Genomic DNA, 12,451 nt, shown 5'->3' with positions numbered 1-12,451 from the left:
TCCACTCATCATGGACAAGTAAAACCCCATCTTTTCCTTCCAAATTCCACTTCCCTACTGAAATCACACAGAAGCAGAAGTAGGGCAAAAACTACCTTAGGCTTAAAGTTATCCTAGAGTTATTTTGCTGATTACACATCAGTTCTAAATTTATCTACACAACCATTTTATTTGGCTCTGCAAAGCTTAGACAATGCATAACAAATTGAATTCTCATGACATGCTGTTTCTCTTACCTTCTGTTGCGAAGTATTCAAGGTGACACAGTGTTTGCTCCATATACTGGGAATCTTTTGAAAGCCTCTCAAAAATTACATTATCCTATTAAAACCAAATTAATTACAACACCATAAGTCTACATATGAAGTTTCCATTTGTGTATTTACAAGCTCAACATCAAGAAACCCGAGTGGACCTGCTAACATCAGAACCTAAGACAATATTTAGAAGTAGGGTTTTAGAGACTCTGGTTTGAGTAAATGATCTGGATTGTGCCCAGTGGCAGAGATACTGCATCCACTTTTAATAACAGGGACAGAAAAACACACTGATCTCCTCTCCTCTTTCCATAAAGGAGTCCTCATTACTGAGCAGTACAGAATACTCCTTTCTGAATTATTAAGTGGATATATCGATTTTCAGAGAAAATAGGTGTCTGGTCTTATTCAGTAGACATTGTGTTCCCATATAGACTAGCTTCTCACAATCCTTTCTAGAGAAGATTCCCATTGATGTAAAAAGTAGACGGCAGAAACACTGAACAGGTTCTCCCACAAAATTCCCAGAAATAAGCTTCCTCCTGCAGCAGCTGTCTTCATCACTAAATAAAAGGACAATGGAAAAGGCACAGACAACAACTACAATTCAAACGCAGCACCACCACCTGCATATCTAGAGTCTCTGGATTTTATTCTACAGCTACCAAAACAAGTTGCTACACATATGTAAGACACACAAACTCTACTTTTGTTCAGATATACACTCTTAAGCTAAGTAAACAGGCCTATATCTATCGTTGATTAGAGACAGGAATACAAAACAAGTTATTAATCATGGAAGCAATAGAACAGGAGATGATTATCAGAATATGGAAGAGTTAAACTCAGAGGAGTTTAACTGAAGTAACAGAACAGCGCACTCAGGTCTATATGTCAGGACAAATTCAAGCAAACCACATCCTTACAGAAGTCAGAAATGGTTTTCCCTGTTGCATAAAGCCACCTCCATACTTTTCCACTGAAATTAGAACAAGTCTCTGGCTCTTGCCAATGCTAGTTTTGCAGCCTTCATACTTTGGTAAGTTATTGCTCTTGTCAGTGAGGACAGAAGCACATGGTGCAAGTCATGACAACAAATAACAGCAGGTGCAGAGATGCAATAGAGCCACATCAAGAGCCAATCACTTGAGAATAGATTTTAGCATTACAGATTCAGACAACAGAATTTAGTCTAGGTCCTGAACTGCTGCTGCACAGCTGGGTGAAATCCTGCCTTTGCTTAAGTACAGGGTACTGCTTCCATTAGTTTCAGGATTTCAGCTGGGTAGGAGAAAGCCTAGCAATCTTCCTGCCCGCAAAAGAAGTCAGAAGAATGACAGATCTCTTAAATCACTTGGCCCTAAACAGAAAGCCAACTGGTATTATGTATGAGACATGAAATGCCAGCATCAGTCACAGCTGTTGAAACAATAACTGGCAGTGTTAGTTCTCCATTAGGTAGCATAATTACTTACAGCCCCTTTGCAGTAGAGACGTAACTGTCCTGCTGGAGTTCGAACAATCACTGACATTCTCTTCCTGTTGCTATAGAAAAAAAAAATATTTGCTTCCGTTAGTCATCGTAATGAAGAGGAAGTCCTGATCTAGCCAGTGAATTTTCTCAGATATGTTTAGCACATCTGAGATCAGGTGAGATGTAACAGTAGTAACTTAAGACCCCACAATCTTTGACAGCAAGGAAAAATACTAAACTGCCCATTTCCAGCTTCAGCCTTATGGCTCCCACTGGTGAGCACTCAACTGGAACACAGACTTGCACTCAAATGTGAGCAAGATGCCACACAAGTCCTCTTGAAACAAGGCGAGTGACATTTACTCTCAGCTTTTCCTTATTCCTCAAGCAAAATTGTTCTAGAGACACAGGCTAGAAATAGAATAATTAAGGCTGAATACTTATCTGATAGGCATAACAGACATTGAAATAACCACCCACCGACAAGGGCAGTTATTTAACTTCCTAACTCAAAACAACGTAGTAATGCCATAGAAAGGAATCATGGTAGAGACTAGCTCTTGGCCTCCCCACAGGTTCTTTATACCAGTCTAATCAGACCTACATAAATTGGGATTATGTAGAACAAAGTCAGATCCTCTGAGCAGGGCTGCATAGAAAGACAGTCAAGTTCTGGATGTATTTTCAAAGTAAAGGTAAACAGTAGCATACTGTACACAGATGTTTAACAAAGAAAGGTAGCCAAAAATACTATTTTTTTTTCAAGATCAATTTTGGCATTTCACTTAATGTACCTTTAAAAGAGCCACTGGAAAAACATGCCACTTGAAGAACAAATTAACTCATCAAGAGAACTCTAAAAACACATGGTTTCATATTGAAATAAGTTATCTGTAACTATAATTCTTTTCCTTAGCAAAAGGAGAACTCGGAAACATCCTCCTTCCTCATTCTTGCTAGTATGTACAAACAGATCAGAGCACAGAGCAATCTTCCTCTTCTGAAGTTGCTCTACGAGATCTAGCCCACCTTCAGGGCTCAAGAGCCATGTGCAAAAGTAAGCTCTTGGTATGTATGACCAGATAAAACAGTCCTTTTCGAGACCTTCCAAAGAAGGTCTGGAAGGACAGCAATTAGCTGCGCTCAGAACTTCTGCAGCAAGCTAGCAACACTGAGAAACTTCCTTGTGCTTTTTGAAATCTCATTATAGGACCTCTCTCACTGGTTGAGTGGAAGTTGCTACACACAGAGAAGAGCTAAGAGCTTTTGTTCTGCTGCATGCAGGCTACAGCTACTCCTGTCCATAGACAGCAGGGTAGTGCTCAACTTGTCAAAGCCTAAAAGGCTTTTCTAGTCCCTTTTTAGATATTCCCACAAGTAGCCTAAGTAGCTGCATTCTGAATGAAAAGGGGAAAGTAGTCAAGAGTAATCTTCAAAGCCAGGACACAAAAAAAAAGCTGCCTACTCAAACCTTCCCTCAGTTAAGTTTTACATACTCCTATAAAGCAGAACCAGCCAACCCAATGAGTGCAGAGAACGAGACTTCAAAGCTTTAAGCCACAGTAAGAGTAGAGAAAACAGCAAAGTCTGCTGACTAGCACCATCCAAATTGACAACGCTTCATCAACTGACAAAGAGAAAGCACCTTTGATTTCCAGTGATTTGGGGGCCCAATTCATCACTCAAAACTTCTTGCTACCCAAACAGCGCCCATCCTCACTTATTCTGACAAGTTAGAAACACTTGCAAGGTTTAGTTTTTCAGTTCTTCAAAAGGGGCACCACAAAGTCCACTAGTTGTAAATTTCACCTACTCAACACTAAGTAATTTACAGAAGCACTAAAAAAGTGCAGTGTCAATCTCGTAGTATGCTCTTGAAATAGGTAAGTGACACATCAAGAAATCAATAAGGCATAGAATGACACTTTCAGGGCAGTAACTTCTCAATCAGAGAAGATAACTGGAGGGGCAGAGAACAGCTTCATGCTCACATGCCAACAGCCACCAGTTTGTAAAAAGCTCTGTATTAGCCCTGTACTGGACACAAGGAGATAAAGGTGCAGGACGAGATTAAGGAAGTCAGCTTTTCTACTGCATCAGCTGAAGCTTTCTATTCTCAATAATGCTTTTACAAATATGGCTTTCCTGTTACCATGCATTTAGTATAATAGAGAAAAAACTTACCTGGAAAACTCCAGCACATTAAGGATTTCAAAGGTTTTTTCTTTTCCCAGCTACAAAAAAAAAAAAGCATGTACTATTCTAAGTATAATTTGCAGTGTATTCTTACACGTGTGAATATGGAAGTCGGATAAACACCTTTGCTTACGCATCCCAGTGTAAGTAAAATATGGTATTAGCTCCCTCTCCTGGTAAAAGTGATGAGCAGCGCTATGTAATGAAGGTATTAACGCTTACTTGAACATACAACATTGTGGCATCCTCCAATTTACTGCCATTTCAAGCAACTAATATCTTACTCCGAAAGGATAAGTATGCTCTGAAAGTTAAGCTGCACATTTATGTCTTAACAGCTGTCAACCAAGAGACATATTATGGACTGTGAGCATTATTCCAAGTCAAAATAAACATGCCATCCAGATTGGTATTACAATAACTTTTGTCTGAACTGCCTTAGTATTTGTTTCACTTGAATTTACAGGCATATTACACTGAGGAATAATTCCTGTTATTACCAACAACTGTTTGCTGGGGTTGAGCATGAGCAACCTGGAGAGGGAAAAGAATTTAAGAACACCTTGTCTTTGCCATTTTTGAATAACGGTAGAGCGGTAAGAGTTACTGGAGTCTCAGAACTCCAGTAGTATTTGTAGCATGTGGTTAAAAAAAGGGCTGAAGCAAAATCTACAGAGTTATAGTAGTATAGAGTACAGAGAGTAGTATAGTAGTATAGAGAGTACAGCAGTACAGAGTTATATCCCACGAGGCACATATTGATTCAGCAATATCCCCAAGGTCAAAAGCCATCTCCAACCAATGTTACATCTACTGCCACAGATGCAGGCAACGAGAAGAGACAGGAACCTCTGGGAGTCATAGCTTTTGTTGCTGGCTATAGATTGACCCATGCTCCTAGCTTGGCATGTATGAGGCATATAAAACAAGGTCAGGTGGGCTTGGGCCTTCCTGCAGAGAAGAGCCTAGATAGCTCTAGATGATACTGCTCATCCTAAGCTCTTCCCCTTAAACTAAGTAGCACCTTACTGAGTAGCTGTAAAAAGTCTGTGACAAGTCCTAGAAAGGTAAATGTTTTAAATGCTTAGCTTGGCAGTGTACCAAGAAACATGAAAGTGAATGCATCTGAGAGGAAGGACAAAAATACATCCATGATTCTTAATAAGCACTTTAGTATGTATTCCAGAGACAAAGTTTTTAGCTGTACCTGTGTAAATCTAGAGCTACTTCAGCTTAGACTACAACTTAAGTCAGAATACAGCTCCATGAGTTTGAGACTGTCTATGTCAACTCTAATTGTTAACTATGCACTCCTATATACAGAACTTGTGAAGCAGATACATCTACAGAAGATTTTACTCAGAAGAAAAATTCCATCTTAATACAAGAAATCAAATATTTAGAAGTACAGTAACCATTAGATATAGTGGTTACAAAATCTTCTAGACACATAAATTTCCTTCTGATGTCAATGTGCTAATCTGTGCTTCCTGGACAAGGGGAAGCATTCTCCAGGCACAACTACTATAAGTTCCCATATAAGCTTGCAGCTTCCTATTACCTATGCCACACTGAAGGGCAGAGGACTTTCCAACTAAAGACAGATTAAGAGGACTTCGCACAGCCTGTACAAGTCTTCTATGTAGTGTCCTGAAGGCCCTGTAAAGGAAAACTAAAGAGCCATACAGGAGACCTTTATGTTCTGCATGAGCTTGGCAGTCTGCTATGCACGCCTACTACTTACCGCATCAATGATAACCGAATGTGGAGTCCGTCCAGTGAAGACATAACCAAGTTTCTTTGCTCCTTTCACTAACGCTCCTTCATCTGCCAACACAAAAGCTTAATCAGGTACTTTGAAGAGGCCTGTAGAGCCCATGCTTAAACAAGCCACACTGCTGAAACACAGAAGTCCCCTTCCCCCAGGTACTCCCACATCTGTAGGCCTGCTAGAGAAGCTCTGCACACACTTCCACAAGAACATTCACATTTTAGTCCCACAAAGCCCATGTTATATCAACTACACAAACTTCATACTCAATCTGTATAAAATATCCTATAACTACTGAAGCATTAAACTCTATTGTTGTGGAATCAGTTTTCTACATGAAAGAGGGGAAATACCTGTTCTGAAAGCAACAAAGCTGTGTTGCTGTAAACTTCTAGAACATGCGTTCAATCCATTTCCTGCTGTAAAGGCACTAAGTTCAGGTGCTACAGAAGTAAGCAAAGCATTGTCTTCTGGAGACTGAACTGGCCAGTGTCATTAAGAGCTCAAGTAACTAAGATAAAATAAGAGCCAACACCTCTACCTCTGGTATGTAACTACGCAGCCTCATTGAGGAGTAAGTGCATTAAGCACAACCACTATACAAGCAAATTTAGTGCCCAGCTCAGGTAACCCTGATGTTTCTGCAGCTCACTTGGTCTCCTCACAGTTCAACACCATGACTAGAACTACTTTACACAGGCTGTTCACTCAACTCTTGAGATACTTTAAGACAAACGGAAATGCTGCTGCTTTATCACTTAATACATTACTACAACAATTCTAGAAACATCGTTAGAAATTGAGATAAATTTGACAGGGAGCAGGGAGGTACTGTTCTGCATTTTGGCCATGCCTATGTCTTTCAGTACCACTGTACTGCCTAAAAGAAGGAATAAATAAGTGAAGGGCAGGCCTGAATACAGTCAAGACTCTGCTCTGTGTTGTATCATGCCACGTAACAGCATCTATTATCTGCATAAAGCAACATCAGAAGCTACTAAATCAAGAAAAAGAGTTTGCACTCATGCCAAATATAGCAAGTAGCTATTCACACAGAAACAACGGGGTACTTCCATAGGTCATGCTCTATGTAGGGAAGACAAGTCACCGAGTTCTACTTTTGCTTTTTACCCCTACAGAAATAGGCCAGAGTAGGTGGTCTCATGAAAGCAGGAAGAATCATAAGCCTAGCCTATAGGTCTACAGAAACATCACAGACTTGGCAGTTTTGTATGAAGCATTCAAAAGCAGTGCGCACCAGTAAAAAAATGCCAGATCCACTGGAGGATCCACCATGGAGGACATCTTGCTTTTAAAATAAATGACCTGTCAAAAAGATAGCAACAACTAACCTGGAGAGGAGGCCTGGTAGACTATTTTATTTCCTTGTCTCTCAGGAACAACAGTATGACACACAGCCAGCAGAGTGAGGAACTCCTGAATGTGCACAGCTGTGGGCTAGACAGGACATCAGGAGAGTCAGGTTTAGTATTACACACAGACTGAAAGGCAGACAGCTGTTCATCAACCTGATAAGACCTCCTAAGTACCACAGAAAAAAAAAAATTCTGTTCTCTCTAGTAATTGTCTTGGTCCCAGAACACCAACGCAGCAGAGTTAAGGGCCAGTATTAATGAACTACAGTGCTAATGATGAAGACCTTACTCAAGTTGCAGAGAGCTGAGAAGCCAGAATAATCCTCCACCCCACCAAATGCAAAAGCATTAGTTTTGTAGCTTCATATACACAAAGATGTCTGCCACAAGATGCTGATGTTATCAAGCAAGAGGAAATGCTACTTAGGGAGCTTCCACAATAGTGTTCAATAGATTGACAGTAACCACATCAGAATTTAAACTCACTGCAACTGCACCCTTAGCGATGAACACCTAGAGCTGACAGCAGCTGATTAGCCAGTAGAAGGCAATATCATGTGCTTTTCCACAGGAATACATCATCAAGCAAAGCAGAAGTTGAATCAATGCTCCCTACACATTCAACATCATGAGAACACACAATTTTTTTTTTTTTTTTTTTTTTAACACAGACTGCACAGTCACCAGCCATCCCAAAGTGCTTTAAGAGATATCAGGTCTACAACTCAGTGAAGATGTATGGCACTTAAATCACAGGTCTCTAACGAACAAGTTATGGTAATACTAGTTTATAGTAACTTGATATGGAGTCTCTCATACCATTCCTCCCTCCTTTCCACCTCTGCCTTTGCAGCATTTCCAGTCTCATAGCAGGTTGGGAATGGTACTCAGCTGCCCAGCTCACAACCTACCATACTAACTCCATCCACAGTTTACACAGAACTTTAAGATGCTTGGCTGAAACTGCCTGAGGTGAACACACGTTCTCCTTCAACTCTGCTATATCCATAACATCCACAGTTGGAGGCATCTAAATCTTACATCCCAGCAAATGTTTGCACAGTAATTGAATCAGATATGAACTTAGCAGTTCTAGCTTTGCAAAAAGTCTTAGTTGACTTTGCAAACTCCCAAAGCATTTTTGCATATGAAAATAGTACCTAGTTTCCAAAGTTCTCATTAGCATAGCGTGTTTTACATATACACTGTCTTAATAGAGCCACTACAAAATCAAGAGCATTACAAGAGCTGTGAGGACAAGGTTGGGCCAAAATCCTACTACCATAACATTAAAATCAAGATCAGATAAAAAAGAATTGTATAAGATTCTAGTAAAATGGGATTCTAGGGTATTTTTCAACAGTTAATTAAAAGATGCTTTTACATAACTGTGTTGGTTTTGTTTAGTTAAGGGGACGCGACAGTGGCAACTTCTGTGAGAAGCTGCTACAAGTTCCCCCTTTGTCCAGTGGACTTGGCCAGGCCTAGGGCAGACCTGCTGCTGGCCAAGACCGAGCCATAATTGGTGTCAGAATGTTACCTGATAATGCTCTGCGCTGATGTATTTAAGAAAGGGAAAAAACAGGAAAAAAAAAAAGAAAAGTGCAGATGTGAAGAAGCTGAAGCAGGGGCAGAGAGGTGAAGGCATGAGCCTTGTGGCCCTCACCCAGGGCAGCTGAGCCCAACTCAGCCAGGCCCAGCTGCAAGAAATGGAGAGGAGATGAGATGTGAGAAGATCCTGAGAGGCATCTGCCTGCTGATTGTGAATAATTTTTTGTGAGAGAGACTGCATAGTCTGGTCCTGAGCAGAGCTGAACTACAACAACAACTTATTCCATTAGCATGCACCAGAATGTTTCACAACAGGAAAAAGGCTACAAAGTTCAAATGAAACTTTTTCAAGTGAGAGCTATATGCCACCAAAAAACCTCTGATGTGAGAGACTTTATTATATACGCAGTACTACTGTCTGAAATGCAGTACAAAGTTATTTTATAAAACCCTTGAAAGCACAGAAATACTGAGACATTAAACACTCCTCCACCTCCCTCTTAGAGGGACACTTAAAACACAACTTCTCCCAGTTAGGCCTGCAGCATTCACAGCTGGCTCTCAGACATGTTAAGGCTTCTCTCCCCAAGTCAAGCTATATGATAAAAATAAATAACAAAGTTCTGTTCTATCTCAGGTTCTATTTCAGGGACAAGATCAAGAATAGGGAAAAATTGTTGAGTGAGTTTGGTTTTTTTCAATACAGTGCAGAGAGCCTACATACCTGTACAACAGAAAGCTGCATTTGCAATAGCAAGGTTTAATTAGTAGGAAGTAAATTACTATGAAAGCCACAAAATAATGTCAGTTGGCAAATGTTGTGTTAACATGTGTAAACAAAAAAACTTACGAGATAAAGTGTAATAAAAAACTACAGTTCCAATACTTACATTCTTGTTTTACTTCATGTACTTTGTCATGAATATTTCCGAAGTAACTGTTTCACGCAGGACCTTTATCTTTGCATACTGAAACTTCTGCATTGTATGGTAAATGCCACCAAAAAAACAACTGTTGTAGCTTTTGACATGCTGGAGTGCAGACTGTTCAAGAAAATGAACAGATGGGATATTCTATAATCAGAGATTAGTGTGCAAAATTTAAGGTCCACAGCAAATTACTGGTCAGAAGGTTACTGCTGCTCCACTCTTTCCAGTGAAAACAATGAAAGCTACCTTTCCATCTCAAGGCGCACAGGCTGCCAGATGCTCATTTCAGCATTCACTGCTGCAGATCTTTGAAGTTCTTCCTACATGTCTAGCACCTAGCCTTTTCCACACCACCACAGTAAGTGCTCTATCAGCTGGAAACAACCTGTCTCCAGCTATGTCATAGATTTCAGTTGTTCCTACATATATATTTCTGCTTTCAAGCCAGCAATGTAATTTGTTGCTGTCTTGGTATTTTTACAGCTCACGATGGATTACATGGTAATCTTCCAATTCTGTAACAAGAGATCACCCGACAGAGGTCCAGCTTGTCATGTCAGCTCCTCTACACAACTATCATTTTTTTCCTTTTTATCTGGTTCCAGAACTGACACAGTATTTACCACACTGGTATGAATCACAATAGAGAATTCACATTCCTATTTCAGAACTGTAAACAGAAAATTCATTAATGACTTCTGTGACAAGACATCTCTTACATAATGCCAAGCTTAACCTCAGCATAAGACAGAAGTCCTACAGGTTAACTGATTCCACTTTATTACTTATTTTCCCTCTATTAAAGCAAGTCTCTGCCATTTTACTACTCAAATTCTTACTGATGGTCTGAGACACTGCTTGCCTGCTCATTTTTCAAGCTCTGCTCTATTTCTTCCCATCCAATTTTTCCTTTCTCTACTTATCTGTAGCAGGAAATAGTTTGCTTATTTTAGTCTCTTGTTCATCTGTCCACTGATAGCTCTCATTTTAAGTGCCTTCTCCTCCCATTTTCCCATCCTGTGTGCCAACAGCTCCGGGTGAAAGCTATTGCTTCTCTTTCTCCACGTCTTTTCTAAAGATCCATGGAACACCTGATGTACAGCCACCTACACCAGTGACACACTACTAGCTGAACTTACTTCGCATGCTGCCCCTACAAGCTGAGCACTACAAACACATGAAGACATTGTCTCTCATGTCTGGAAGCAATTTCTGGATTATTATCTATAGAGCATTAACTACACTGAAAGCAAAGTTTCCCCATCTAGAAGGCACAGCAAACATACGTCACTGGTCAAGAAGCTGTATCACAAGTTTTTGTCCCTTAAGGGCTTTGTTCTCTCTGAATAAGGGAGAATATGGAGTCAAAACTCAGTCTCTTGGGGAGTAAGCTGCACTCTGCAGAGCTACACATCTGCATATTTGTCACACGTGTTCTTATCTAGGCCTCCTAATTCTCAAGACAAACTGCATTATTCTAGACAACTGTTCACAGCACTATAACTACAAGGAAGTTGCATGCGAAGTTTAAGATACTAATCGCTGATACTTCATCAGATACTTACAGCAGTATCAGATCAGTGTCTCCATTCACAATATTTCCAGATGAGTAGAACCAACAGGTTTTTGAGCAAGTGGCCTAGAAAAGGCCAAAGGGATATTAAAGCACAGTCTAACAACTTGACCTTACTACTTAGCATGGATGTGGCACATTCTGCCAAGGGCAGCTAGTAAAAAACTTATCTACTTCATTACCAGGGAGAATTATGACTCACCATCTTAAAAAGATGTGAACTTCCTACTGTTTTGTTCATTAGACCTGGAGAACAGTGTGAGGATCCAGACATATTGGGCATCTCTAGAATAGTGAAGCTGGTAAAGCTTGGGGGGGGATCAGGATATTTCAGGCACAGACTCAAAGAACACATTAACCAGCATCCAAAAATCAATATAATAAAATGCAAGTTTGTCTTGTCCAAAGCCCCTGAAAGATGACCTTGTCCAGTTTTGGCAACGATGGAGTTAGTTTTCCACTGAGTAGCCAGTGTGTTTTGAATTTCATGTGTGAAGAATGTTGACAAACACCCTGATGATATCAGTTGTTGCTAATGAGACCAAGGACACCGTCCAGCTTTCCATGTCTCACTGATGTGGAGATGCAGGAAGCTGGGAGGGATATAGCCAGAATAACTGACCCAAACTGGTCAAATAGAGCATTCCATGCCATAAATGTCATACTCAGTATCTAACTGGGGGTCAGCAGGGGGGAGTGCCTTGCTCTCTCCCTCTTGCTTCTTTGCTTGCTGCTCAGTTTCATTTCTACGATCGCTGCTCGGGACAGGCTGTATCGGTCACTGGGACATCGTGTGGTGAGAAATCATGCACTGTTCATCCTGTATATTTTAGTATCCTTATATTCTGTTTTTATTGTCATTTTCCTTTGCTATTTTAATAAGCTGTCTATCTCAACCTATGTGTTTTCCTTTCTTCCCAATTCTCTCCCCATCCCACTGGGGAGGGGGAGCAAGAAACTGCATGGTGACTACGGCTAAGTGTAGTTTTTTTGGCACCCAACATGGGGCACAAAGGGGCCAGGCTAAATCACTCAGGATATCAGACTTAAATCTGAGGATCCAAAGCTTGAGACCCAGTCAGATCCAAAAGGGTTGTGAAAAGGACATATCTGAACATAGTGTGTTGAAAGTAGATTTGTTACAAGCATTTATTACGCAGGTTGGGTCATCACTGGCCATGACGTTTTATTTGCTCTCAGAGCTCTTTTTAGAGCTGTACTGGGCAGTATCCTACTTGCCATATATGCTGTTTGTCAGTATTTATGGACAGCTTATCAATTCTGGCATTAAAGGTATTGCTGTGCTATGCTATGTGGCACTGGT

At 40.5% G+C, this 12,451-nt stretch overlaps 1 protein-coding gene across 1 annotated transcript in view; it reads right to left on the bottom strand.

The window, feature by feature from the left end:
* The window catches only part of ATP8A2 (ATPase phospholipid transporting 8A2), a 302,400-nt gene that overhangs the window by 248,691 nt on the left and 41,258 nt on the right, over positions 1-12,451 (bottom strand). Inside the window, exons 17-21 of the mRNA XM_086739502.1 lie at positions 7,051-7,156; positions 5,672-5,754; positions 3,916-3,965; positions 1,733-1,802; positions 237-321 (exon numbers count right to left, since the gene is read on the bottom strand). Of these exons, the coding sequence (XP_086595628.1) occupies positions 237-321; positions 1,733-1,802; positions 3,916-3,965; positions 5,672-5,754; positions 7,051-7,156 (394 nt within the window). The remainder of the gene's footprint in view (positions 1-236; positions 322-1,732; positions 1,803-3,915; positions 3,966-5,671; positions 5,755-7,050; positions 7,157-12,451) is intronic.

The sequence above is a fragment of the Chlamydotis macqueenii genome, chromosome 1 (assembly GCF_036417535.1).
Source record: "Chlamydotis macqueenii isolate bChlMac1 chromosome 1, bChlMac1.mat, whole genome shotgun sequence".
Lineage (NCBI taxonomy): Eukaryota > Metazoa > Chordata > Aves > Otidiformes > Otididae > Chlamydotis > Chlamydotis macqueenii.
Note: the sequence above shows the minus strand (reverse complement) of the source record. Positions and strands in the feature narration are given on the sequence as shown.